At 48.9% G+C, this 24,847-nt stretch overlaps 1 protein-coding gene across 1 annotated transcript in view; it reads right to left on the reverse strand.

The window, feature by feature from the left end:
* Window positions 1-6,346: 6,346 nt before the first annotated feature.
* Window positions 6,347-24,847, reverse strand: part of LOC140901853 (scavenger receptor cysteine-rich domain-containing group B protein-like) — a 31,012-nt gene continuing 12,511 nt past the window's right edge. The window contains exons 4-7 of the mRNA XM_073321277.1: window positions 13,339-13,528; window positions 13,142-13,281; window positions 12,281-12,475; window positions 6,347-7,112 (exon numbers count right to left, since the gene is read on the reverse strand). Of these exons, the coding sequence (XP_073177378.1) occupies window positions 6,703-7,112; window positions 12,281-12,475; window positions 13,142-13,281; window positions 13,339-13,528 (935 nt within the window). The 3' untranslated portion in view covers window positions 6,347-6,702. The remainder of the gene's footprint in view (window positions 7,113-12,280; window positions 12,476-13,141; window positions 13,282-13,338; window positions 13,529-24,847) is intronic.

Genomic DNA, 24,847 nt, shown 5'->3' on the forward strand with positions numbered 1-24,847 from the left:
TCGTAAATCGCGGTGGTCCCCCTTCTTCGGCAACAAGGCGAGCACTGCTCGCCTGCACGAAAGAGGGAGGATCCCGCCCTGCAAAGACTCGGCCCAGACAGTGGCTAGGTCTGGGCCAAGGATGTCCCAGAACGCGCGGTAGAACTGCACGGTCAGCCCGTCCATGCCCGGAGATTTATTGGTGGGCATGCGACGGAGGGCTTCCGAGAACTCAGCCAGGGTGAGAGGCAGCTCTAGTCGGTCTCGGTCACCCACGCTGACCGTGGGGAGTTCCTCCCAGAGCACCCAGGATCGGTCGGATCCGGGGAGAAAAGGCTTGTGTAGAAGTCAAGGGCCCTCCCACACATCTCCTCCGGATCCGTGAGGGGGGGGGGTCCCATCTTCCGCAAGAAGGCAGGTGACGTGTTTCTTGCCCCCCCCCGCCATTTTCTCCAGGGCATAGAAGAAGCGGGAGCCGCGGTCCATCTCCCGAAGGCGGCGGATGCGGGACCGAACGAAGTCACCTCGGGCCCTGTGGTCCTCGAGGTGCTGGAGTTCCTCCCGCTTCTCCTGGCACGCTCCGCAGAGGGACGGGTCCTCGGGATCGGCGGCCAGGCGCCTCTCCATCTCTAAGACCTCCCGTTCCAACCGCTCTATCGCCGCATTTCGCCGTCGGCTGGTGCCCCGAGTGTAGTCACGGCAGAAGAGCTTGGCACGCACCTTCCCGAGATCCCACCATCGCCGCACCGAGGGAAAGGCACGCCACTGCTCTCGCCAGGCCAGCCAAAACTCCCGGAAGGACGTCACGAAGCTCTCGTCCTCCAACAGGCTGTTGTTAAAGTGCCAATAGGCCGGCCCCGGTCTCTCTGCACGGACGGAGACAGTTACGGTGACTAAATGTTGATCCGCGAATGGGGCCGGCCGAATGGCAGAGGAGTGGGCCTGTGAAAGATGGAAACGGGATAAGTAAATACGGTCCAACCGAGAGTGGTGTGACCGATGGGCCTCCACCCGGAAAAAAGTGAACGTGGAAGTGTCATCTGGGTGATGATCACTCCATACGTCCACTAGGGAGTGATGTCATTTCAAAACAAAACACTGAAAAGTTTCATTCCAAAAAGCTCTATATCGGATGTTTTGACATTGTTGGGACTCTTTTCCTATGTTTTTTTAATCAGAAAGGCAATTTTGGCAAAAATTACACAACTTCACCGAGTGTTTTCTACTTCTGCAGATGGAAAATGGTTCTGCTGAAGATTTTCCATCCGGGTCTATTTCTTGCTGAAATACTTAAACAGGTACAAGCCCTAGAGTAGATGCAGTTATACCTGTATAAAGGTGCGGTCAGAGTTCCTTCCCCACTCTGAACTCTGGGATACAGATGTGGGGACCCGCATGAAAGACCCCCCCAAGCTTATTCTTACCAGCTTAGGTTAAAACTTCCCCAAGGCAAAGATTCCTTTCTTGCCTTGGGACCGCTGCCACCACAACGTGATTCAACAAACAGTCAGGGAAAGCACCACTTGGAGTCCTACTCCCCCAAAATATTCCCCCAAGTATACACCCCCTTTCCTGGGGAAGGCTTGAGCATATATCCTCAACAATTGGTTACAAAGGGACTACAGACCCAAACCCCTGGGTTTTAGAACAATGGAAAAATCAGTCAGGTTCTTAAAAAGAAGGATTTTATTTAAAGAGAAAAAGGTAAAAGAATCACCTCTGTAAACTTAGGCTGGTAGTTAACCTTACCAGAAAATTCAATGAGCACAGAGGAACCCCTCCTAGCCTTAGTTTAAATGTTACAACAAAACAGGGATAAACCTCCCTCAAGCAAAGGGAAAATTCAGAAGTTGAGAAAACCAAAGGTAAACTAATACACCTTGCCTGGCTGTTACTTACTACGCCGGGCTGATTCTACGCCGGGGCTGCACAGCACAGGACAGGCTGAATGGCACTACCTAAGCATATACCATGGCCGGTATTGCATTTTCTTTTGTAAGGGTGCAGTGTGTGACAGCCCAGCTTTCCTGGTTTGACGCAGTCACAGGTCTGATGCTCTGGAACTGCTCTGTATGAAGTCAGACAGGTAGCGTGACTCCCCTCAGGGCACGCCTGTCCAGGGCACGTTACTCTCAGCCGAAGGGCTATGGCCTTCCTGGTCTGACCTCAGAGCATTCAGCATCCCTGTTCACACCATACACTTCCCCTTGGTGGGTCCACCTGGACGGAACCCCAGAGGAAGCTAGAGAGCCCTGCACGCCAGCTCCACAGTCAGCCGTTACTCTCAGCCAGCGTGTAAAACAGAAGGCTTATTAGTCGACAGGAACACCGCATAGAACAGAGCTTGGTAACACAGAAATCAGTGTAACAGCCGTGTTAGTCTGTATTCGCAAAAAGAAAAGGAGGACTTGTGGCACCTTAGAGACTAACCAATTTATTTGAGCATAAGCTTTCGTGAGCTACAGCTCACTTCATCGGATGCATACTGTGGAAAGTGTAGAAGATCTTTTTTACACACAAAGCATGAAAAAATACCTCCCCCCACCCCACTCTCCTCTTGGTAATAGCTTATCTAAAGTAACAACTCTCCTTACAATGTGTATGATAATCAAGGTGGGCCATTTCCAGCACAAATCCAGGGTTTAACAACAACCTCTGGGGGGGCGGAGGAGGCAAAAACAAGGGGAAATAGATTATCTTGCATAATGACTTAGCCACTCCCAGTCTCAATTTAAGCCTAAGTTAATTGTATCCAATTTGCAAATAAATTCCAATTCAGCAGTTTCTCGCTGGAGTCTGGATTTGAAGTTTTTTTGTTGTAAGATAGCGACCTTCATGTCGCTATCTTAGGGGCAGTCAGGGGGCGGGAAGTGGGAGGGGTCGGATAGGGGGCAGGGGCCAGGCTGTTTGGGGAGGTACAGCCTTTCCTACCCGCCCATCCGTACAGTTTTGCAACCCCAGTGTGACCCTCTGGCCAAAAAGTTTGCCCACCTCTGCTCCATATTCTGCTCTCAAGGCACATCTCTCTGGAACTCTAGCCATGCTTCTCTACTAAGCCACAGGAGCTTGCTTCTCCTTGGAACTGGCGAGCTCCCTTCATTGCTTGCAGGTTTTACATTCTAATGAATTTCTGTAATGCATCTTGCTGTGTAACTGGAAGAAGACATTGTCATTCTCTTTTCTTGTCCTGCTTCTTTAGGCATCTGGCTGCCTCCCTGCAGAGCACTGCTGGGAGACATCTCCAGCCCGGAGAGCAGGTAGCTCAAGAGGGAGCGTGTTACACAGAGTCACTTTGATCCCGTTCTCACACTGGATTTTATATTCGTTCTTTGTTATTTTTTCCTTGGTCTGAGCAGGGGGTTGGACTAGATGACCTCCTGAGGTCCCTTCCAACCCTGATATTCTATGATTCTATGATAAATGTAACCTAGAATGAAAAGCTTATTGATTCTGCACTGCTCCATATTCAGATCTCAGTTCCCTTTGGGTAAATCTGGAGTCCCCTACTGCCTGCAATGGATTTACACCATTCTAAAAGGGCAATAGATGAGGAAAGAATCAGACATTATTTATGCCTGTTATGAATTCACTTTCCCACCTGCGGCTCACACAACATGGAGCCAATTCAATGTGGGGACATTCAATTCAATGTGGGGACCCGCATGAAAGACCGCCCCCCAAGCTTATTCTTACCAGCTTAGGTAAAAACTTCAATTCAATGTGGGGACATTCAATTCAATGTGGGGACCCGCATGAAAGACCGCCCCCCGAAGCTTATTCTTACCAGCTTAGGTTAAAACTTAAAGAGAAAAAGGTAAAAGAATCACCTCTGTAAACTTAGGCTGGTAGTTAACCTTACAGAGTATCAGAAAATTCAATGAGCACAGAGGAACCCCTTCTAGCCTTAGTTTCAAAGTTACAACAAAACAGGGATAAACCTCCCTCTAGCAAAGGGAAAATTCAGAAGTTGAGAAAACCAAAGATAAACTAATACACCTTGCCTGGCTGTTACTTACAAGTCTGAAATATGAGAGACTTGTTCAGAAAGATTTGGAGAACATGGATTGATGTCCGGTCCCTCTTAGTCCCAAGAGCGAATGGCCACAGAAACAAAGAACCCAAAACAAAACCTCTCCCCCACACCAGATTTCAAAGTATCTTTTGTACCCATTGGTTCCTTTGGTTAGGTGCCAACCAGGTTACTTGAGCTTCTTAACCCCTTACAGGTAAGGAGGAATTTAGGCTACCCCTATGGTTATGACAGGTGCCTTATAGCTGTATAGAGTATTGCCCTTCCATACCGGAGTAGCTGCACCCCTCTCTACTGATATAATTGCATGATGACCAACAGACTAGATCGATTCTACGCCGGGGCTGCACAGCACAGGACAGGCTGAATGGCACTACCTAAGCATATACCATGGCAGGTATTGCATTTTCTTTTGTAAGGGTGCAGTGTGTGACAGCCCAGCTTTCCTGGTTTGACGCAGTCACAGGTCTGATGCTCTGGAACTGCTCTGTATGAAGTCAGACAGGTAGCGTGACTCCCCTCAGGGCACGCCTGTCCAGGGCACGTTACTCTCAGCCGAAGGGCTATGCCTTCCTGGTCTGACCTCAGAGCATTCAGCATCCCTGTTCACACCATACACTTCCCCTTGGCGGGTCTACCTGGACGGGACCCCAGAGGAAGCCAGAGAGCCCTGCACGCCAGCTCCACAGTCAGCCGTTACTCTCAGCCAGCGTGTAAAACAGAAGGCTTATTAGTCGACAGGAACACCGCATAGAACAGAGCTTGGTAACACAGAAATCAGTGTAACAGCCGTGTTAGTCTGTATTCGCAAAAAGAAAAGGAGGACTTGTGGCACCTTAGAGACTAACCAATTTATTTGAACATAAGCTTTCGTGAGCTACAGCTCACTTCATCGGATGCATACTGTGGAAAGTGTAGAAGATCATGGCAGGGGGCATTGCTGGCACATGATGGCATATATCACACTGGTGGATGTGCAGGTGAATGAGACTCTCTGATAGTGTTGCTGACGTTATTAGGCCCTGTGATGGTGTCCCCTGACAGGCTGGGGTTATTAAATCCATTTCACGCCTTGGGGTGGAAGGGGATGGCAGGGAAAAAATTGCAACTCCTAATGGGTCGCGACTAGAAAGTGCAAAGACTGCTCCCTGGGGGGAATCTGCAAAAGGCGGGAAAGAAATAACCCTAGGGGCGGCATTAACATTGCAGGAGGAGGGGAATTGGGCAGGGATAGGGGTGGGGCCGGGGGCAGAGGTAAGGCTCTGGACTTCATGAGGCTCGCAGCTAAAAGAAGGTGCCTCCTGAGCAGAGTGAAGGGTTAAGGGATAAGGGCGGAGGCTCCCAGTGACTCTAGGCGCTGGCTCCGTGGTGGTCTTGGCGGCCATGGCATCAGATGGTGGACCACCTTCTGCAGGGCGCTCACCCGGGAAGGCAATTAGTGGGAGGAAGCATGGGGAAAGGGGGGCTGGGGTGAGGTTACCCAGATCGAGGCCAGCTGGCAGTAGATCATCTTCTCCCTGGGTGACCAGGGTCAAATCTAGGGCCTCAATCTCCACATACACGGAGGAGAGGACAACTCCGTCTACCCCGGGGGCCTCTCCTCTAGGGCCCGCCTCAACAGTCGCCTCGGGGTTCGCGGGGGGTTCGGCTGTTATCCGGGCAAAAGGAGCTTCCTCAGGGGTCTCGGCGGGGAGGGTATCTCGTGGAGGAGAGATTATACTTTCCAATGCTATTCTGTCTTCCCCTCCCGACACAAGCGGATGGATCTCACTCGTGCCCGTAGTGGAAGGCTCGATATCAGTGCCTCCCTTCCTGGTCTTCCGGGGGGCTTCCACATCGGATGGGTGCAGCGGAACTCAAGCTTTTCGATTGCCTCGCTTCCCCTGGACTAGGGTCCAGCCCTCCATAGCTGGGGGTTGGTTAGCAAGGGTCGTGTCGGGGGGGGCGAAGGCGATGGTTCAGGGGTTCGGGGGGTAACGGTAAGGCAGCATGAGGGGCGGCGAGTTCTCCTTGGGGCGGGCCCTTTCCTATACCCGGTAGTATCTTTGCCACACCCTCCTCCATAGGCTCTACCAGATTGGTAATAGCAAGGGTGGGACTCCCTTGCTCGCCTGGGCGCACTGCTCCATATTCAGATCTGAGTTCCCTTTGGGTAAATCTGGAGTCCCCTACTGCCTGCAATGGATTTACACCATTCTAAAAGGGCAATAGATGAGGACAGAATCAGACATTATTTATGCCTGTTATGAATTCACTTTCCCACCTGCGGCTAACATAATGTGAACAACATGGAGCCAATTCAAAGCCAGGGTTACAAGACTGTCTTTGCGACATTATTTATTTTATTAGAGATGCTCTAGTTCAAGAGGAATTATCTGGGGGGAGTTTTCTGGACTGTATTATACAGGATATATGACTAATTGATCACAATGGTCCCTTCTGGCCTTAGACACCTCTTGCAGTGTCTATGCTCTTTCCAAGCACTATGATAAGTGAGGGCCAGTTCTGTCCCAAGGTAGGTTCCTGCGCTGGTGTCTATGCAGTAGTGGGTTATTTCTGCCTGTAGATCGGGCCCATGTGGAGTCATTTCATGTCTTAGGCTGGATGTCAGTCGTAGCAGCAGTCTTTACTCTAGGAGTGTGTCTTGTAGTAAATCGGGTTCTTTGAGTAGGGAGGTGGGTTCCCTTTTTCCTCTACAAGCACTTTAATGACTGCTTTGGCAGCATTGGACATGGTGGCCGTGACACGGATATTCCCTGCGGAGACCACAAGCGCTTCCTGGCATTGGCCCAGCTTGGCTTTCTTGAACGTTGTGCAGCTGTTGGCAGGCATATAATTGTACATCCTTGCATAGACTTCCTCCATGTCACCAAGGTGCTCTTTGCCTGGGCAGATCTCGAGGCCAAACTCAACACAGTAGAGGTTGTAGTCAAAGGGGTTGGAGAACATGATGGCAAGGGTGAAGGCGTCTGACTTGTACACCAGCAGGCCCACGCTCCCACGAAAGCAGTACCGTCCTTTTGTGAACAGACAGCTCTCCTTGGATCCTGGCAGGATTTGGGGGGAAGGAGGCAGGAGGCTGTGGCCGCTGAAGCAGTAACTCCTGTGGGACGAGAGGGATTGAGATGAACATAGTCTGACTTCCATGGTGCAGCGCTAGCTACTTGGGGACAGCGTGGGGGTGGTGGGAATCAAACAGGGAGGGGTTAGAAGAGGTTTGTGCACTGCATTTGCAAATATTTTAGCACTGAGGCAACCGAATGAAAATCTGTTGACTCTAATGGAGATGTGCCTGCTTAAACCCGGTGTTATTGGTGTCACAGATCCGAGCTGAGTGCCCCCACTCAAGTGCTCACTAGACAGCTGAGAGGCGAATCCTGGCCCGTGGATCTTGGGTGTTTTAAGCCTCTGGAGCCTGAAAGGAGTCCAGACACTGGTCTAGTCTTGGGGTCCCTCGGCACACTCCTGGGGTGCAGTCCCTCCATCTAGCACCCCCTCCTGAGAACTATGCACATGCCTAGCCCTGGGTCTCAATGCTGACCCTTCAGACGCCCCTGTTGCTTAGCACACCATCTCCCAGAACTCCACTTAGAAGTGAGAGCCTTCTGGTGACAGTCTAACTCTCTCAGGATACAGGCAGTAATTGTAAAGCAGAGAACACACTGAGGGTGTGTCTAGCTGCAGACAAACACCCAAGGCAGAGCACAGGTCAACAGACTTGGGCTTGCAGGGCTCATGCTATGGTGCTCAACATAGCCTTGTGAACGTTCTGGCTTGGTCTGGAGCTCAGGCTCTGAAGCCTGGTAGGAGGGCGGGTCTCAGCGCTCCAGCCCCAGCCACAAGTTCAAAGTGCTGCCGACACAGCTATTTTTAGAGCCATAGCGCAAGCCCCATGAGCCCAAGTCTGGTGACCTGGACTCAGACACTCGCTGCCATGAGGGTTTTTTTGCAGTGTAGACGTACCCACAGACACTTTACACAGCATGCTACCATTGCTCGTTTATACTTAACAGGAAAAGCACATGGGAGTGCAGATCAGAGAGAACACAATAAGCTTCCTGACCACAATGCCCCTGGCTAGATCACCCTTCCCTTGATGCCATCTGGGCTCAGGGAGGCAGACAGGGTCAAAGTGCCCCTGAGGCATTAGCTGATCAGGCTGATGTAGTTACAGCACACGAGTTTCCTAGCCAGTGGAACACAAAGGAGAGATGCAGCCAGTATCACATCTGAGCATCTTTGATCACCCTAACCCAGTGGGTCACTTACCAAGAGCCCGCTTGGAAAAGTCTTTCTCCCCAAAATCCTCCCCATACCTTACACCCCCTTTCCTGGGGAAGGCTTGATTAAAATCGTCACCAATTTGTATAGGTGAACCCAGACCCATGGATCTTAAGAACAATGAAAAAGCAATCAGGTTCTTAAAACAAGAATTTTCATAGAAGAAAAAGTAAAAAAAAATCACCTCTGTAAAATCAGGATGGTAAATATCTTAAAGGATAATCAGATTCAAAACACAGAGAATTCCTCTAGGCAAAACCCTAAGTTACAAAAAGACACAAGAACAGGACTATATTCCATTCAGCACAGCTTATTTTATGAGCCTTTTAAACAAAACAGAATCTAATGCATATCGAGCTAGATTACTTACTAAATTCTAAGACTCCAGTCCTTTCTGTTCCCGGCAAAAGCAACACACAGACAGAGAGAGCCTTTGTTTCTCCCCCCCCATTTTGGTCAGGTACCAGTGAGGTTATCATAGCTTCTTAACCCTTTACAGGTGAAAGGGTTTTTTCTTTGGCCAGGAGGGATTTTAAAGGTATTTACCCTTCCCTTTATATTTATGACACCTAGAGATACAAGAATTCAGTTATTGCTGCTGGGAATGTTTTCACTGCAGGCTCATACCTGTTGCCATTTCATGTCACCTTTCTGATGTTTATGTCTGAGGTGGATGGAATCAATATGGGTCTAGAAAATTATAAATCTGACACATGACCTGACCAGGCAAGAAACCTTTCTCCTAATGGCTACTACTTGCCTTCTAGTCATTACACCTGTCTCTCTCCGAGGAAAATAGAAAGCAAAGAGTGTGCTTGATTGGCTGGTTGTCAAGAATACTATCTTATGACGAATGATTCAGGTCAAGATGCAGGAAGAATGAATAAACAACTTCAAAGAACTAAACCAGGGATCGGCAACCTTTGGCATGCAGCCATCAGGGAAATCTGCTGGCAGGCTGGTACGGTTTGTTTCCCTGCAGCGTCCATAGGTTCGGCCGATTGTAACTCCCTCTGGCCGAGGTTCGCTGTTCCAGGCCAATGGGGGCTGTGGGAAGTGGCATGGGCTGAGGGATGTGCTGGCCGCCGCTTCCCACAGCCCCCATTGGCCTGGAACGGCAAACCGCGGCATGTGGGAGCTGCAATTGGCCAAACCTGCAGACGCTGCAGGGAAACAAACCGGCACGGCCCGCCAGCGAATTTCCCTGACAGGCCTCGAGCCAAAGGTTGCCAAAGGTTGCCAATCCCTGAACTAAACAACTAAACTAAACATCTGACCAAGTGTGAAGTAAGTATGAAGAATGTAGAGTCAGCCACCCTTATGTTACAAGTAAAAGGGGGCATTCAGTGAGGCAGAAAGGGGAGAGATTTAAAACCAATCAAAAGTTTCTATACACACACCAAAGAATTGGCTAGTGGGTCTCACTGCCAGTAGATATCACAGAGGACAAGATCTGATATGGATTTGTAAAATAGGGACTGGAGATTTATCGGCAGAATGAGACCATCCAGAGTGACAGGAGAGAGGAGAGAAGGAACAAAAAATGTCTTGCTTCAAAGCATGAACCAGCCACAAAGTGACGAACGGGGGGGTGAGGAACAAACTTCCCCTGGGGGCAGGACTTCCCTCTGCTGCCCACTGATGGGTTTTCTGCATCTTCCTCTGAAGCAGCAGGCGTTGGCCATTGCTGAAGATAGGACAATAGACTGATACAAGGCACAAAACTCTGTGAGTAGCCAGCAAAGGAGATGGCAGCTGGTGCGGGAGTGACACGGAGACACATTCCCGCTGCCCTGATGAGGCCTCACCAGTGTCGAATAGAGGGGAACGATCACGTCCCTCGATCTGCTGGCAGTGCCCCTACGTATACATCCCAAAATGCCATTGGCCTTCTTGGCAACAAGGGGACACTGTTAACTCCTATACACCTTCTCGTCCACTGTAACCTCTAGGTCCTTTTCTGCAGAACTGCTGCCGAGCCATTCGGTCCCTAGTCTGTAACGGTGCATTGGATTCTTCCGTCCTAAGTGCAGGACTCTGCCCTTGTCCTTGTTGAACCTCATCAGATTCCTTTTGGCCCCATCCCCCAATTTGTCTAGGTCCCTCTGTATCCTATCCCTACCCTCCAGCGTATCTACCTCTCCTCCCAGTTTAGTGTCATCTGCAAACTTGCTGAGGGTGCAATCCACACCATCCTCCAGATCATTTATGAAGATATTGAACAAAACTGGCCCCTAGGCCCTCCAAGACTCTCAGGGGCCAGGGGCTCCCCCGAGGGGGGCTTTCACCTCTTCGCTGCCCCCCCCACCTGCTCCTCTTCTTCCCTGGGGCTCGGCCGGCTGGAGCGATGCCATCGGGGCCTGCAGCGCCCACGTCGCTGGGGGGGAGGGTTGTTTCATGCTGGCAGGGAAGGGGGAGAGCCACGGGCAGATCTGCTGGTGTAACGCAGCCTAGCTCAAGTCACGGTCCGTGCTCTGCTGAGATCCATAGGGGCTCTCCATCTCTGCGTGTGTGTGTGTCTCCGTTCACAGCAGCAACACAAACAACAGCCCCTGGCAATTACCTCCGCAGTAAGTTATGGGAGAAGAGAGAGTTGGGGGCACCCAGAGCCCATGGCCTGAGGGGGAGGAGGAATGGGAGGTGCACAGAGCACCTGGCTTGGGAGGAAGGGCAACACCAACTCTCTGAGCTAAAAGAGGAGCTGTCAGTTCCTCCCAGGGCTGGGTTTACGGCACGCAGCTGAGACACCAGTCTCTCCACTGGAGGGAGTGATGCACACAGGCTTTCTCATGACCCTGTAACAAGGAGGTGATAGAGCTGATAAAATTGGCTGTTCCTGGTGTTTCCTAAATTTATTTAAAATAAGCCCTGTTCAGAATGTGCCCTGCCATTAAACGACAGTCAGGATATTTGCTGCTAGCACAGCCCTCCTCACCCCGAAGGATAGTCACGGCCATCCAGCACATGCCCCTCACACGCACTAGTGCAAGAGACAGGGAGGGTGGAACTTTTGGATGCTAAGAGAAGAAGTTTCCATCTCCCCAATCCAGGCCAGCCTCCCCTGCATCCCTGTCTTGCTGGCATCCTCCTAGTCAGTACATCTCTCGCTGAGGTCTCTGGGTGCGCACAAAACTTGAGACATCTGTGAATGAAACAATGTGAAAGGCGGTGACAATGGAGACTGAGAAGCAAAGGGAGCTGAACCAAGGACATCATGGAATGAGCTAAATCATTACAGCGATAATCCTCCTGGCAAACTTCATCCCCCCCCCCCCCCCCCCCCACACACACACACACACACTTCCACCCCGAGGCACAGAGTCCTGCACTCACACTGTAACCGCTTCCTCCGATAATTCCCACATACATCTCAGCAGCTACGGAGCACACTCTGCCCTATGGCACAGGGTGGCATCTGGGGAGCAGAGGAATCTCAGCTCTGAAAATAATGGACAAATCCTACAGCAATAACAGGGACCTCGGAAGCATCATTTCTGATTCCCAGAGGTGGGACAGTTTGACAGTGGCTCTCGGAGAGCAACAGGCCAGAGCCACAAAAGTAGACCCAGTTTCAAACAGGCCAGATTTTAAACTGTTTGGTCTCTGCTGTGGGCCAGTGAAGATTTAAGATCATGACAAATTTCCTCCTGCTCACAGATAGACAATCTACCCATGATTTAGCTCACAAACAGTATGCTACTCTGAGGATGATTTTGGCCCATCCTTGTAGCACCACATGATTCTGGGATTTCACCATTTAGAGGCAAATTATCAGCCAAAGATGGGATTCCCCCTCCTCCCCTCGCCAATTTCGAGGAAGTGGAACATTTTTCTGGATACAAATAATGAAAGATGTCCAAGGTTTCTTTGAGTCCTTGAGTCTGGGGCGTGGACTCAGACTTATGTTTTTCAGGCTGACCAGAGACATTGCTGCCAGAATGACCCAGCTGAATGTCTGAACCGAACCACCCACAAATGACAGTTACTCACTGGCGTATATAGCCGACTCCTCTTCCATCGCTGGGTCCTCTTCAGGCTGCCCCTTGCTGCCATTGCCAGTTCTCAGGGGCTCAGGGAGGGTGGGGGCTCCTTTCTTCAGGATGCAGGTGATGATGGGGGCAGACACCAGCAGGAGCAGAACCAGGGCAGAGGGGAGAAGCCAAACTCCAAGGGACATAGCAGGCCCTGGGGTGTGGGAGGAAAGGCAGAGGTAGGGCTGTGCCATAGTTTATAACACCAGAAGGGATCATTGTGATCACCTTGTCTGCCTTCTTACATAAGACAGGCCACAGGATGCCCCTGAACTAATTCCTGTTTGAACAGGGAGGTGGAAGGGCGGGGAATATTCTGCCCAGTGACACAGATTGATGGGGAAACTAGTATTGAGATCATGTATGATCTGGCTACATTTGGGCCCTGAAGAGTGTTGAGCGCCCCCTGAGAAATGCTGGGAGCTCTCCCATCCCACTGACATCTCAACACCTTGTGGGACCTGCCCAGCGACTCTCAGCATTAGACATTGGGGATTGAAGCAAAAAAAACTTTGGGCCAGGAAGTGAGGAGAATCCTGTGTCCACTTGTGTCCAGTCTGAATTGCAGGTGTTCACCTCACCTGGAATTCAGACCCAGCATTAACTCCCGGACTGCTGAGAAAGTGCCAAGAGAGAGAGAATGGGCAGGGCCTCAGTTTTAGCTCTCAGCAGGAAAGACCCAGCTCAGGCCAGTCTGGGACATCGGGGTCAGGGCTGATTCAGAGGGGAGAATGACCCCTGTTGAGTAACACATGCTGCTCTACTCCCTGCAGCACAGTACTCACCACACAGTGCCATATGTGTCATGGGTGAGGGTTACCTGAGCACACAACACCGACATCTTCTCTGTGGTTACAGTTATGGTCTTCCCAAGGCCCACTGCAGCATTCCGTGAGGGCAGCTTCTCTCCCTGTGCAGTTAACCTCAGTTAGCCAGATGGGGGTCAGACTCTTCTCCAAACTCAGCCCACCCTGGGGCTAACAACACCATCCCACAACCCAGCTGCCTGCACACAACTCAGCCCACCCTGGGGCTAACAACACCATCCCACAACCCAGCTGCCTGCACACAACTCCAGCATTGTTTATGTCCCAGTCAACATCACACACGCTTCCCCACTGCTGGTTGTGAAGCACCTCGACTCTCCCAGCGCAGTGACTCGAGCCATTCACCACTCGGAGCTGAGCTTGCTCTGAAATGGTCAAACCTACAAGTGAACCATGGGAATAAAGACATAGAGAAGGGGAGATTAGGTCTGACCCATGAATGTCCTTTCTAGCATCCTTTATGTTCACATATGCTTACAGTGGGATGTTCCCTGTCTTCTGGGGACCTGGAGCTGACCAGCTGTTTTCTTGAGCTAGGGCTTAGAATATGCATTTTAACAGCTTAAAATCCTAACTGTATAAAGGTAATGAGTTCTCTTCAGCTCAGACTATTTGCAGCAAGGGCTTCACAAAAAATATGACGATTTCCCAGTTGAACATATACCTCCCTTTCAAATTGCTTAATCTATTTGTAGAAACTCTACCCATAATTCCTTCCTTCACAGATGGGTGAGCCTGTGACCTGCACTATACATGGATTGCACTATTGCAACTGAAACCACTTCAAAAACCAATTTGTTGAACCTGTGCAAACCCAATGTAGATGTTCTCATTTTGATTTTGGCAGTTTTGATATTAGCTTCCCCCTGCGAGAACAGGAACAAACGGAACCAAGATAAGTATAGACACGCCAGCTGGCATGGTTTTTACTCAGCTTGCAAACAGCACTTTAGTTAACCCAGTGCAGGTTTGCACCTAAGGAACTGACTGAAGCTGAACAGCAGTGGGAACCCAGGTCAAGGGAGGGAGCATCCCACATCATCCACATCAACTGGAAGGGAGCATCCCACATCATATCATCCCATTCGGAATCCAGGAGTCCTGACTCCCAGCACCCCCTTGCTCTAACCACTAGACCCCACTCCCCTCCCAACTTTAGGAATAAAACCCAGGTGTCTGGATTCCCAGGGAAAGGCTCTGGAGTAAAAGGTGCCAAAGAAACCTTATTTATGAGGCTTTTAATATTTCTGTGCAGCTGAACACCAGGAGAAAAGGGCACTCACCCCCGAGCCAGCCCAGCAGGGCGAGCAGCGCTGTGTTCCCAGTCCCGTAACCCCTGGAGACCATCTCCACAGCCCTCGCTGTGAGCTGTGTGGCCCCCCTCAATGAGGACTGCTCAGTGGGGAAGGGAGATCCTGGTTCTGGGCTTCTCCAATCTGTGGGTTTCATTTCTCAGGCTGGCCAAAGCTGCAGCGGCTGGTTTCCTGCATGAGACGCATGATGCGCCAGACTCGCGAGTACAGGAAGGGGTGTGAGAAGACACCTGTGCAGAGCCCAGAGGGGTATGAAATGAGCCTCCTGGCAAGACCTTGCACCCCATGGCAACTGCTACAATTCATGCCCCATGCACCTCACCGCAGGGACAGCCTCAGGTACCATCTGGCGGGGCTTAGCTTGGTAAACCTCACCCACTCCCATCTTCGCCTCTCTGCATCTGCTCGTAGCCCCCCAGCACCCGTTGCATAATCTCTCCCCCTATCTCTGCACCTGTTGATGCCCCCCAGCCCTTCCCACTGCCTCTGCACCAGCTCCCCCCAACCAAGGGGGCAGACGGTCAGTGTTTCACTCATGCTGTCATGCAAACCCTGTGCTGGCAGGGACTCGAGGAGCGAGGAAGGCGTTCCTGGCTGGCTGCTGGGTGCTGTGGCTGAAGCAAGCAGTTGTCTGCAGGGCCTGGGAGCTGGAGAATAGCTTCTGGCTGGCTGCCAGGGCTCAACTAAGATGAGCTATGAGGAAGTGGCCCAAGGAAATGTAGATCAGCAATTAGTTAAGGGGCGCAGCACAAGGCTGCTATACTTCAAGGATCCCTGGTTTTGGACCCAAAGCAGTGGGTGGGACTAGGTTCCCCACCAGCCTCTGTGGGAAGTGGCTATGCCATTAGGAAGGGAATTAGAATGGTGACACCGCAGGGAAGGGGGCTGCCCTAGGACTGACTCAGCGGGGAGCTGTGGTCAGTGAACTGAGTCCAAGAGGGTGGCGCAAGTAGAGGCAAGGAGTCCCAGGGAAGAAGCCCTTGGGGCGCTGCTCAATTCCAGAGTAGGAACCTTTCAACCTAGCCAGATCGAGCGAGGGTACCGTGATGGGCCCCATTGGGCTGCTTAAAGACTGAGCCCAGGGAGGGCTATAGGAAGATGTACCAGCTGAAGGGGGACTGAGACAGGCCACCATTGGACTAATTAGGGGTGTCAGAGCAGGAAGAGTTAGAGGTTGATACCAATGGAGAAGGTACCAGGACGGGCCCTATTGGACTGTTAAAGACTGAGCCCAGGGAGAGCTACAGGACATTTTGGACTGTGTACCCCAGAAGAGGTTTGTTGGTTTCACACACAGACTTGGGCTGAGTCACTGAAGACCTGCCTGACAAGTGCAGCAGCCAATGGGGGCACCATGAGCGGAGAAAAACTGCGGGCATCCACGCACTTGACCAGGGGGTGCTTGCGATAGGTGGGTGTCAGCCTCTTACAGTGGTACCAGAAGTGGGGATCATTACAGAGACATTCAAGAAAGTTTTTTTAAAAGCACAGAGAGAAGAGAAAAGCATTTCACAGCACAGATTGTCACCAACCAAACTGCAGAACCCCCTGCTCTGGAGTCTTACAGCAAACCACCCATCACTGGTGAGCCAATCAGAAGGGATTCTTTAACCACGTGATTTGTTGTGGAATCACACGTCACTGAACAGTAAATTGCATCACAGTTTCCTAAACCAATCACAAGGATTTTATAACCCCATGGATTTTTGATGGAATTATTCAGCAGAGCATATTAAATTGTAAAGTAAAGATAAAATACTAATTCCAGTGAGCATGTATGTAGGTTTCTTTATCAACTTTTTTACAATACCTGTGTAAATTCAGCAGTTAACCTTATTTGTTTCTTAATTTGGACCAGGAATAAAATGTCCTCTTTCTCCACAATTCTTTTAGCATTTGTCTTTAAAAACTGGTAGGCTGGCCCTAATGGAATTACATGCCTAAATTTTATTCCAATTTCCCTTATTCCATATACTCAAATAATGTATTTCTTCCTAACCTTTTATATTTATTGGAAATTAGCACCTATTGGTTTAAGATGTATTAGGGGCCTCTTAATTTTTGTAAAGTTTTTGACAAACAGATAAATTTAAAAAAAAAGTAGGAAAACATGCAACACACACCCATCACTTCCAACCTCAAATGAGTGTATGTTCAAGCCAAGTTGTTCACTATTTATAAATAACCCTTTCAAAATACATTCAAAGTAGTTTTATATTATTTTATATATGTGTCTTTCTCACACACACTTGTTTTTTCAACATTGTTTCATATAAAACGCACAGGATACCTCACTCAAAGGAAATCTTATGGTGAAAATTCATTAATATGTCCATTCGTGAGAGAAAATGCAGGCCTAGTTTTAGCTACCTTTTAAATCCTCTGTCCTCAAGCTATGCCCTTTTTGGTAAGATCTGAAATGTGGATTAATTAAAGTTCTGTGTACTAAGTAAAATAAAAACAGGAATGAAGTATTTGGGAACCCTATATGTTAGTATTTGAGAGACAATATTTACAAACAAAATTTTATTCTTAAGGTTTAGCAGTAAATATTTTGCATTAATAACGTATTTGGCACATTTAGCAACATACACACAAGAGATTAACAATCACTAAACACTTAGATATGCGCACACACACACACTAGTACACAGAGTTATCTGATAGAGCGATCTGAGAAACAGTTAATTTTTTTCATTTTATTTATCGTCACACTGAAGCAGCACCAAGGTATTAATGTTCTTTCTCTTATAAAAAAATTGTTGTATCGTGTCATACTGTCTGGACTGGCTCACGACTGTGAATGCTACCTCAGGGCAGACTGCCAGAAAACAGAACAGACCCCCCCAAGCTGGTGGTGTGTTCTATAATTAGATTTCACCAAATGGTGGTAGAGAGGTAACAAGTAGCCAGTTTCCCAAAAGGATCTCAGGGCTACCCAGATTAACCCAGGTTATTCCAGCTGTTAGAATCCAAACAGCCCAGAGATGAAGGATCTTTCCCTAACGCCATACTTACAGCTTCTTCTCACAGCAAGCAAACTCACAGGGTCACTACCCACGTGGGCTCTTCCTTTGATTACACAGAGTGAGGAATGCACTTAGCGTCTTTGACCTCCGATCACCACACACACAATGATCACTTGCCTTAAAATTAGCACTTTTCTGTTAAAGTTCTTCATTTGCGTTCCACAAGGCTTCTTTTTCGTTTGATGGGTTATTTATTTACACTGTGGATGTTTGCTATTACATTATAACAGGAAACAGATAAGTGAAAACAAATGCATGTAACATCCCACTAGTTTTCATTAAGTTTAAACACCAAATATACTCTCACCAATCGTTTACCAATCATTTGGATCTGTACTAATACAGAAGTGAATTGGTCTGCCTTCCAACTCTGGATTTATAAACATTGAATGAGGCCTGGGGCTTTGGCATGAGCTGGCACCTGGTCTGCCAGCCTCACATATAGCGCCTTTAAAACCATAACCTCTAATGCAGTGGTGGGCAACCTGCGGCCCATGGGCCGCATTGCAGCTCATCAGAGCAATCTGACTGTGGGATGCAAGACATTTTGCTTACGTCCGCAGGCATGGCCCCCCGCAGCTCCCACCACTGCTCTAACACGCCCTCCCCATGCCTCCACTTCACGTCTCATAAACGTTACTGTTTTGCCCTAACCAAAGAGAAGGGGTTCTGGTGAAATAAAAAGGACTTTACAATGCTGAAAAGAGAAACTAGCTCATCCTTTTCACTAAAAGCATTCGCTTGTTTTTGAAGTGATGCCTACATGAATTTCTAAACATGCAAAAAAACCCCGACAAAAACAATCTTCACTAAGGGCAGTTTACAAGGATATGATATGTAACCCTTCTGCCTGTCAGAGTTGGCAGCAACAAGGGCTGGGTTCAGTATCTAGGGGCTCCATTCCAATAACACAATGCAAAACCAGCTCAAGCCCCCACCCAGTGACCTGGGACAAATACATACCACCCCTGCAGCCTCCAGGAGACAATACTTCCCCTCTCGCAAGCACATAGTCTGAGTGTAGCAAAAATCCTTTTAATAACAAAGACAAACAATGTGGCATTATGTTGGGGAAACACCACCTAGAGGATTCATAACACAACCCATGAGCAAGCAAATTGGGGCATGTCCTTTCCCTTTGGTTCTTGAGTCCATCAACCCAAAATCACCCGAAGTCCCAAAAGTCCAATGACTCAACAGTCTCTGACCCCCGTCAGAGCAGCCCCAGAGTTCAAAAGTTTATCTACAGAGTTTTACCTCCCAACCTGGGTGGAGATTGGGAGGGGGGTTAAGGGGCACCTTACGTGTTCCAAAGCTGATGGCCCCACCTCTCCATGGGGCTCCGCTCTGCCAGCCACCCCATGAGCTGCTCTCAGCATCCGGCAAACTGCTCTGCTCCACCAGGCGCTCTGCTCCACCAGCCGCTCTGCTCGCCGTCCCGCAAACTGCAATGCTCTGCTCTGCCAGCCATCCTGCAAATTGCTCTGCTCCATAAGTTGCTTTGCTCGCTGTCCCGCAAACTGCTTCACCATATATCTTCATGTTCCCCCCACTACTTAACACAACACTCCGTGATTTCAGCTCTAGGTACGCTCAGCTCTTTTCTGATTTCAGCTTGTAGTAGGAGAGTCTCAGTACAACGTGAATTCAGCTCAGCAGCCTGTAACTAAACTCCTAATTCGAATCAAAATTAGCTCTGATATTCCACAGTGGAGAGAGGGGGAAGCGCACTTAGCATGTGGGGCCCATGCCAACAAGCATTCATACCTGTCCCCAGCCTCTCTTCATTCACAGAGTTTTGGAACCCATGTCCCTTGCCTAGCGAGTGCTACTTAGTTGATGGCGAGTCCCTCCATCATAAAAAAAGGCCAAGTACAGTTCCACTGTCCTTGATTCCCATTATCAGGGTGTCTTAAATATAAAGGGAAGGGTAAACCCCTTTAAAATCCCTCCTGGCCAGAGGAAAAAGCCTCTCACCTGTTAAGAAGCTCAAGGTAACCTCGCTGGCACCTGACCAAAATGACCAATGAGGAGACAAAATACTTTCAAAAGCTGGGAGGAGGGAGAAAAACAAAGGATCTGTGTCTGTCTCTGTGATTTTTTGCCGGGGACAGAACAGGAATAGAGTCTTAGAACTCAGTAAGTAATCTAGTTAGGTATGTGTTAGATTATGATTTCTTTACATGGCTGAGAAAACAGCTGTGGTGAATAGAATGAATATTCCTGTCTGTGTGTCTTTTTTACAACTTAAGGTTTTGCCTAGAGGGTTTCCCTATGTTTTGAATCTAATTACCCTATAAAGTATTTACCATCCTGATTTACAGAGGTGATTCCTTTTTTACTTCTATTAAAAGTCTTCTTGTAAGTAAACTGAATGCTTTTTCATTGTTCTAAGATCCAAGGGTTTGGGTCTGTGGTCACCTATGCAAATTGCTGAGGCTTTTTACCAAACCTTCCCCAGGAAGTGGGGTGCAAGGGTTGGGAGGATTTTGGGGGAAAGACGTGTCCAAACTATGTTTTCTCAGGAACCCATATAAAGTTTGGTGGTGGCAGTGGAAGTCCAAGGGCAAAGGGTAAAATAGTTTGTACCTTCGGGAAGTTTTAACCTAAGCTGGTAAAAGTAAGCTTAGGAGGTTTTCATGCAGGTCCCCACTTCTGTACCCTAGAGTTCAGAGTGGGGAAGGAACCTTGACACAGGGTAATAACAATTTATTCTTCCTGCCCCAATAACAGAGACACTGGGGATCCCACAGGCGCCAATGTGACCATTTGGGCAGCTATGGCCTCATTCTCGGCGTTGTGGGTGTGCCTATGCAAATGAGATTGGCCCCTGAAGTTCTTTTCCACAATTTGCCTCACCTCACCACCAGATGTCAGGGTGGAGTTCATCCTGACCCTGCTTACAGATATAAGCTCAATTGTAAATTGTGAAGAAAGTTTCCAGGATACGTAAACCTTTGATCATTTACCAGAAGGTTTTACAATAAAAATGTCAACCCTGAAAAGCCAAGCCAGAGCTTTGTAACAGCATAAAGGAGAGCGAGAACTTCTGTAGCATCTGACACTATGTGAAAAAGCTTGTCACCCCACACCCTACCCCATGCCTCTCTTTTCCTGACCTTTTTTTATTTTATTTTATTATCTGAAACAGCCATCTCCTTCTTCTCCTGCAGCTAAACTCACTGGTTTTAATCACATCAAGCAACATTTTACAAAGTAAACTGTCATAAACTTTTCAAAGTTGAATATGAAAAAAACAGGAACCTAGGAATAAAAGACCTGACATAGATTTGTGGGGCGGTTTGACTATGGACTGAAATCTTTTTTTGTTTACTGTAACAGTTTTGTATCCATTCTTTGTTAGTTGCCTTGCTATAGAAAGGGCCAGCCTTTGTCTCACAGAAACATTTGCTGTACTTCAGAAGGCTTTATTGCCTTTTTTGGATTATTTTGCCAAATTTTGTCACGGTGCATGGAGGTCGGCTCTGGGGTGGGGGATGTTTTTCCAGATAACAGGCTACAGACTTTGTCTCTCTCCTACATGCAGTTACAAAGCTTTTCAAATCTGATATTTTTTATCTGCAAATGACAGTGGGGATTAAACTGTACCCTGGAATCTAACACGTTCTTCACAATTTACAAACGAGGTTTATTAATGATAGGTTTCAGAGTATCAGTCATGTTAGTCTGTATCCGCAAAAAGAAAAGGAGTACTTGTGGCACCTTAGAGACTAACAAATTTATTTGAACATAAGCTTTCGTGAGCTACATCTGATGAGGTGAGCTGTAGCTCAAGAAAACTTATAGTCAAATAAATTAGTCTCTAAGATGCCACACTTACTCCTTTTCTTTTTGAGATTTATTAAAAGGTTTATGTTCCGTCTTCGTAATCTGCCTTTAGAGGAGTCTTTTGTTCATGGGTTTGTTTTTTATGGGGGTTTGCATGCTGGGTAATTCATTTTTTATAAACAAGTTTATGCTTTTATTTAAAAGTTTGGGATAGTCTCGCTTGTAAATATTATAATGTAATTTTTATTTCACCAGACTTCTTTCTCTTTGCTTAAGACAAAACCATGATGTTTATCAGCGGTATGGTGGAGACAAGAATTTGCTAAGAGGTTACAGTTTTAAAGGCACTAAGCAATGTGCATTTTGATAAAATCGCAGAGAAAATAATATTTTGGGGCCACTCCAATTGATGATAAAAATGAAAAAAGTAATTGTCATACAGCTGCATAAATTATTGCTACAAAAGTAAAGATGTTGGTGCATTTTGATTATATCACAGGGCTTTTTTAGTATGCCTGAGCTGGGGGTTTTGAAGCAGTGAGCTGCACAGTGCTAACAATGACTTTACCCCTCTACACCATTTAGCTTTCATGTTTCTTCACTGTTGTTCTTTTAGGGTCCAGTATGTGTCTTAGGCTATTGTGACAGGGTCGGGCCAGATGGCTATAGGAGAGTACCTTTTTTTTAAGCAAAAAGACATTTTATTTGCATAACACAAAAAAAAAAATCACCAAAAAATAAAATAAAACAAAACTATGCAACAAAACAAAGCAAACACCTTCAGGAGGGAGAAAGTGTTCACCCTGCCTTCTACCCTCTATCACCCCGCCTTCTAAATTTTGCCAGTTCTCCGGCGGGGAAGGATGCGTGGCGGAAAGGTAAACGCCGAGATAGAACAGTGGACCCGCACTCCACCGGATGGTCTGAAGCACGGGTGGGCGGGAGCTTACCTGCCGCCAGTCCCCCACCGCCAAGCCATAGCTCTTGACCCAGTTGGCTCGGGCGGAGGAGGCTGCCGAATAGATGGCCTGGTGATTAATAACCAATCGCGCCAAGTCGCCGGGTCCTGGACCACGAGGAGTACGTCATCGGCATACGCCAACAGGACCAGTCCACAGCTCCAGCTCCCACAGCACCAACCCTGTCAACTTCCTGCGGAGGAGACAGAGGAAGGGCTCGATCACCAGAGCATACAGCTGGCCCGAGAGGAGGAACCCCTGCAGCACTCCTCACCCGAAGCTGACCGGTTCGGTCAGGGTCCAGTTGAGCCTAGCCAAACACTCCGCGGAAGAGTACAGCACCCGGAGAAAGCTCACAAACTGAGGTCCGAATCCAAACGCCTACAGAGTGTTCAGGAGGTATCCATGGTCCACACTATGGAACGCCTTCTCCTGATCAAGAGACAGGAGGGCGAACGACAGACCATCTCTCCGCCCGAGTTCCAAAAGGACCAACCAGAAATAGGTTGTCAAAGATGCTGCGACCCGGGACAGTATAGGTCTGGTCTGGGTGCATCACGGACACTAGCTGCAGCAAGATTGCTTTCGCTGAAATTTTGTAGTCCATGCTAAGGAGCGAGACGGGACGCCTGTCTCGTAAATCGCGGTGGTCCCCCTTCTTCGGCAACAAGGCGAGCACTGCTCGCCTGCACGAAAGAGGGAGGATCCCGCCCTGCAAAGACTCGGCCCAGACAGTGGCTAGGTCTGGGCCAAGGATGTCCCAGAACGCGCGGTAGAACTGCACGGTCAGCCCGTCCATGCCCGGAGATTTATTGGTGGGCATGCGACGGAGGGCTTCCGAGAACTCAGCCAGGGTGAGAGGCAGCTCTAGTCGGTCTCGGTCACCCACGCTGACCGTGGGGAGTTCCTCCCAGAGCACCCAGGATCGGTCGGATCCGGGGAGAAAAGGCTTGTGTAGAAGTCAAGGGCCCTCCCACACATCTCCTCCGGATCCGTGAGGGGGGGGGTCCCATCTTCCGCAAGAAGGCAGGTGACGTGTTTCTTGCCCCCCCCCGCCATTTTCTCCAGGGCATAGAAGAAGCGGGAGCTGCGGTCCATCTCCCGAAGGCGGCGGATGCGGGACCGAACGAAGTCACCTCGGGCCCTGTGGTCCTCGAGGTGCTGGAGTTCCTCCCGCTTCTCCTGGCACGCTCCGCAGAGGGACGGGTCCTCGGGATCGGCGGCCAGGCGCCTCTCCATCTCTAAGACCTCCCGTTCCAACCGCTCTATCGCCGCATTTCACCGTCGGCTGGTGCCCCGAGTGTAGTCACGGCAGAAGAGCTTGGCACGCACCTTCCCGAGATCCCACCATCGCCGCACCGAGGGAAAGGCACGCCACTGCTCTCGCCAGGCCAGCCAAAACTCCCGGAAGGACGTCACGAAGCTCTCGTCCTCCAACAGGCTGTTGTTAAAGTGCCAATAGGCCGGCCCCGGTCTCTCTGCACGGACGGAGACAGTTACGGTGACTAAATGTTGATCCGCGAATGGGGCCGGCCGAATGGCAGAGGAGTGGGCCTGTGAAAGATGGAAACGGGATAAGTAAATACGGTCCAACCGAGAGTGGTGTGACCGATGGGCCTCCACCCGGAAAAAAGTGAACGTGGAAGTGTCATCTGGGTGATGATCACTCCATACGTCCACTAGGGAGTGATGTCATTTCAAAACAAAACACTGAAAAGTTTCATTCCAAAAAGCTCTATATCGGATGTTTTGACATTGTTGGGACTCTTTTCCTATGTTTTTTTAATCAGAAAGGCAATTTTGGCAAAAATTACACAACTTCACCGAGTGTTTTCTACTTCTGCAGATGGAAAATGGTTCTGCTGAAGATTTTCCATCCGGGTCTATTTCTTGCTGAAATACTTAAACAGGTACAAGCCCTAGAGTAGATGCAGTTATACCTGTATAAAGGTGCGGTCAGAGTTCCTTCCCCACTCTGAACTCTGGGATACAGATGTGGGGACCCGCATGAAAGACCCCCCCAAGCTTATTCTTACCAGCTTAGGTTAAAACTTCCCCAAGGCAAAGATTCCTTTCTTGCCTTGGGACCGCTGCCACCACAACGTGATTCAACAAACAGTCAGGGAAAGCACCACTTGGAGTCCTACTCCCCCAAAATATTCCCCCAAGTATACACCCCCTTTCCTGGGGAAGGCTTGAGCATATATCCTCAACAATTGGTTACAAAGGGACTACAGACCCAAACCCCTGGGTTTTAGAACCATGGAAAAATCAGTCAGGTTCTTAAAAAGAAGGATTTTATTTAAAGAGAAAAAGGTAAAAGAATCACCTCTGTAAACTTAGGCTGGTAGTTAACCTTACCAGAAAATTCAATGAGCACAGAGGAACCCCTCCTAGCCTTAGTTTAAATGTTACAACAAAACAGGGATAAACCTCCCTCAAGCAAAGGGAAAATTCAGAAGTTGAGAAAACCAAAGGTAAACTAATACACCTTGCCTGGCTGTTACTTACTACGCCGGGCTGATTCTACGCCGGGGCTGCACAGCACAGGACAGGCTGAATGGCACTACCTAAGCATATACCATGGCCGGTATTGCATTTTCTTTTGT

Source organism: Lepidochelys kempii, chromosome 23, assembly GCF_965140265.1.
Source record: "Lepidochelys kempii isolate rLepKem1 chromosome 23, rLepKem1.hap2, whole genome shotgun sequence".
Taxonomy (NCBI): Eukaryota; Metazoa; Chordata; order Testudines; family Cheloniidae; genus Lepidochelys; species Lepidochelys kempii.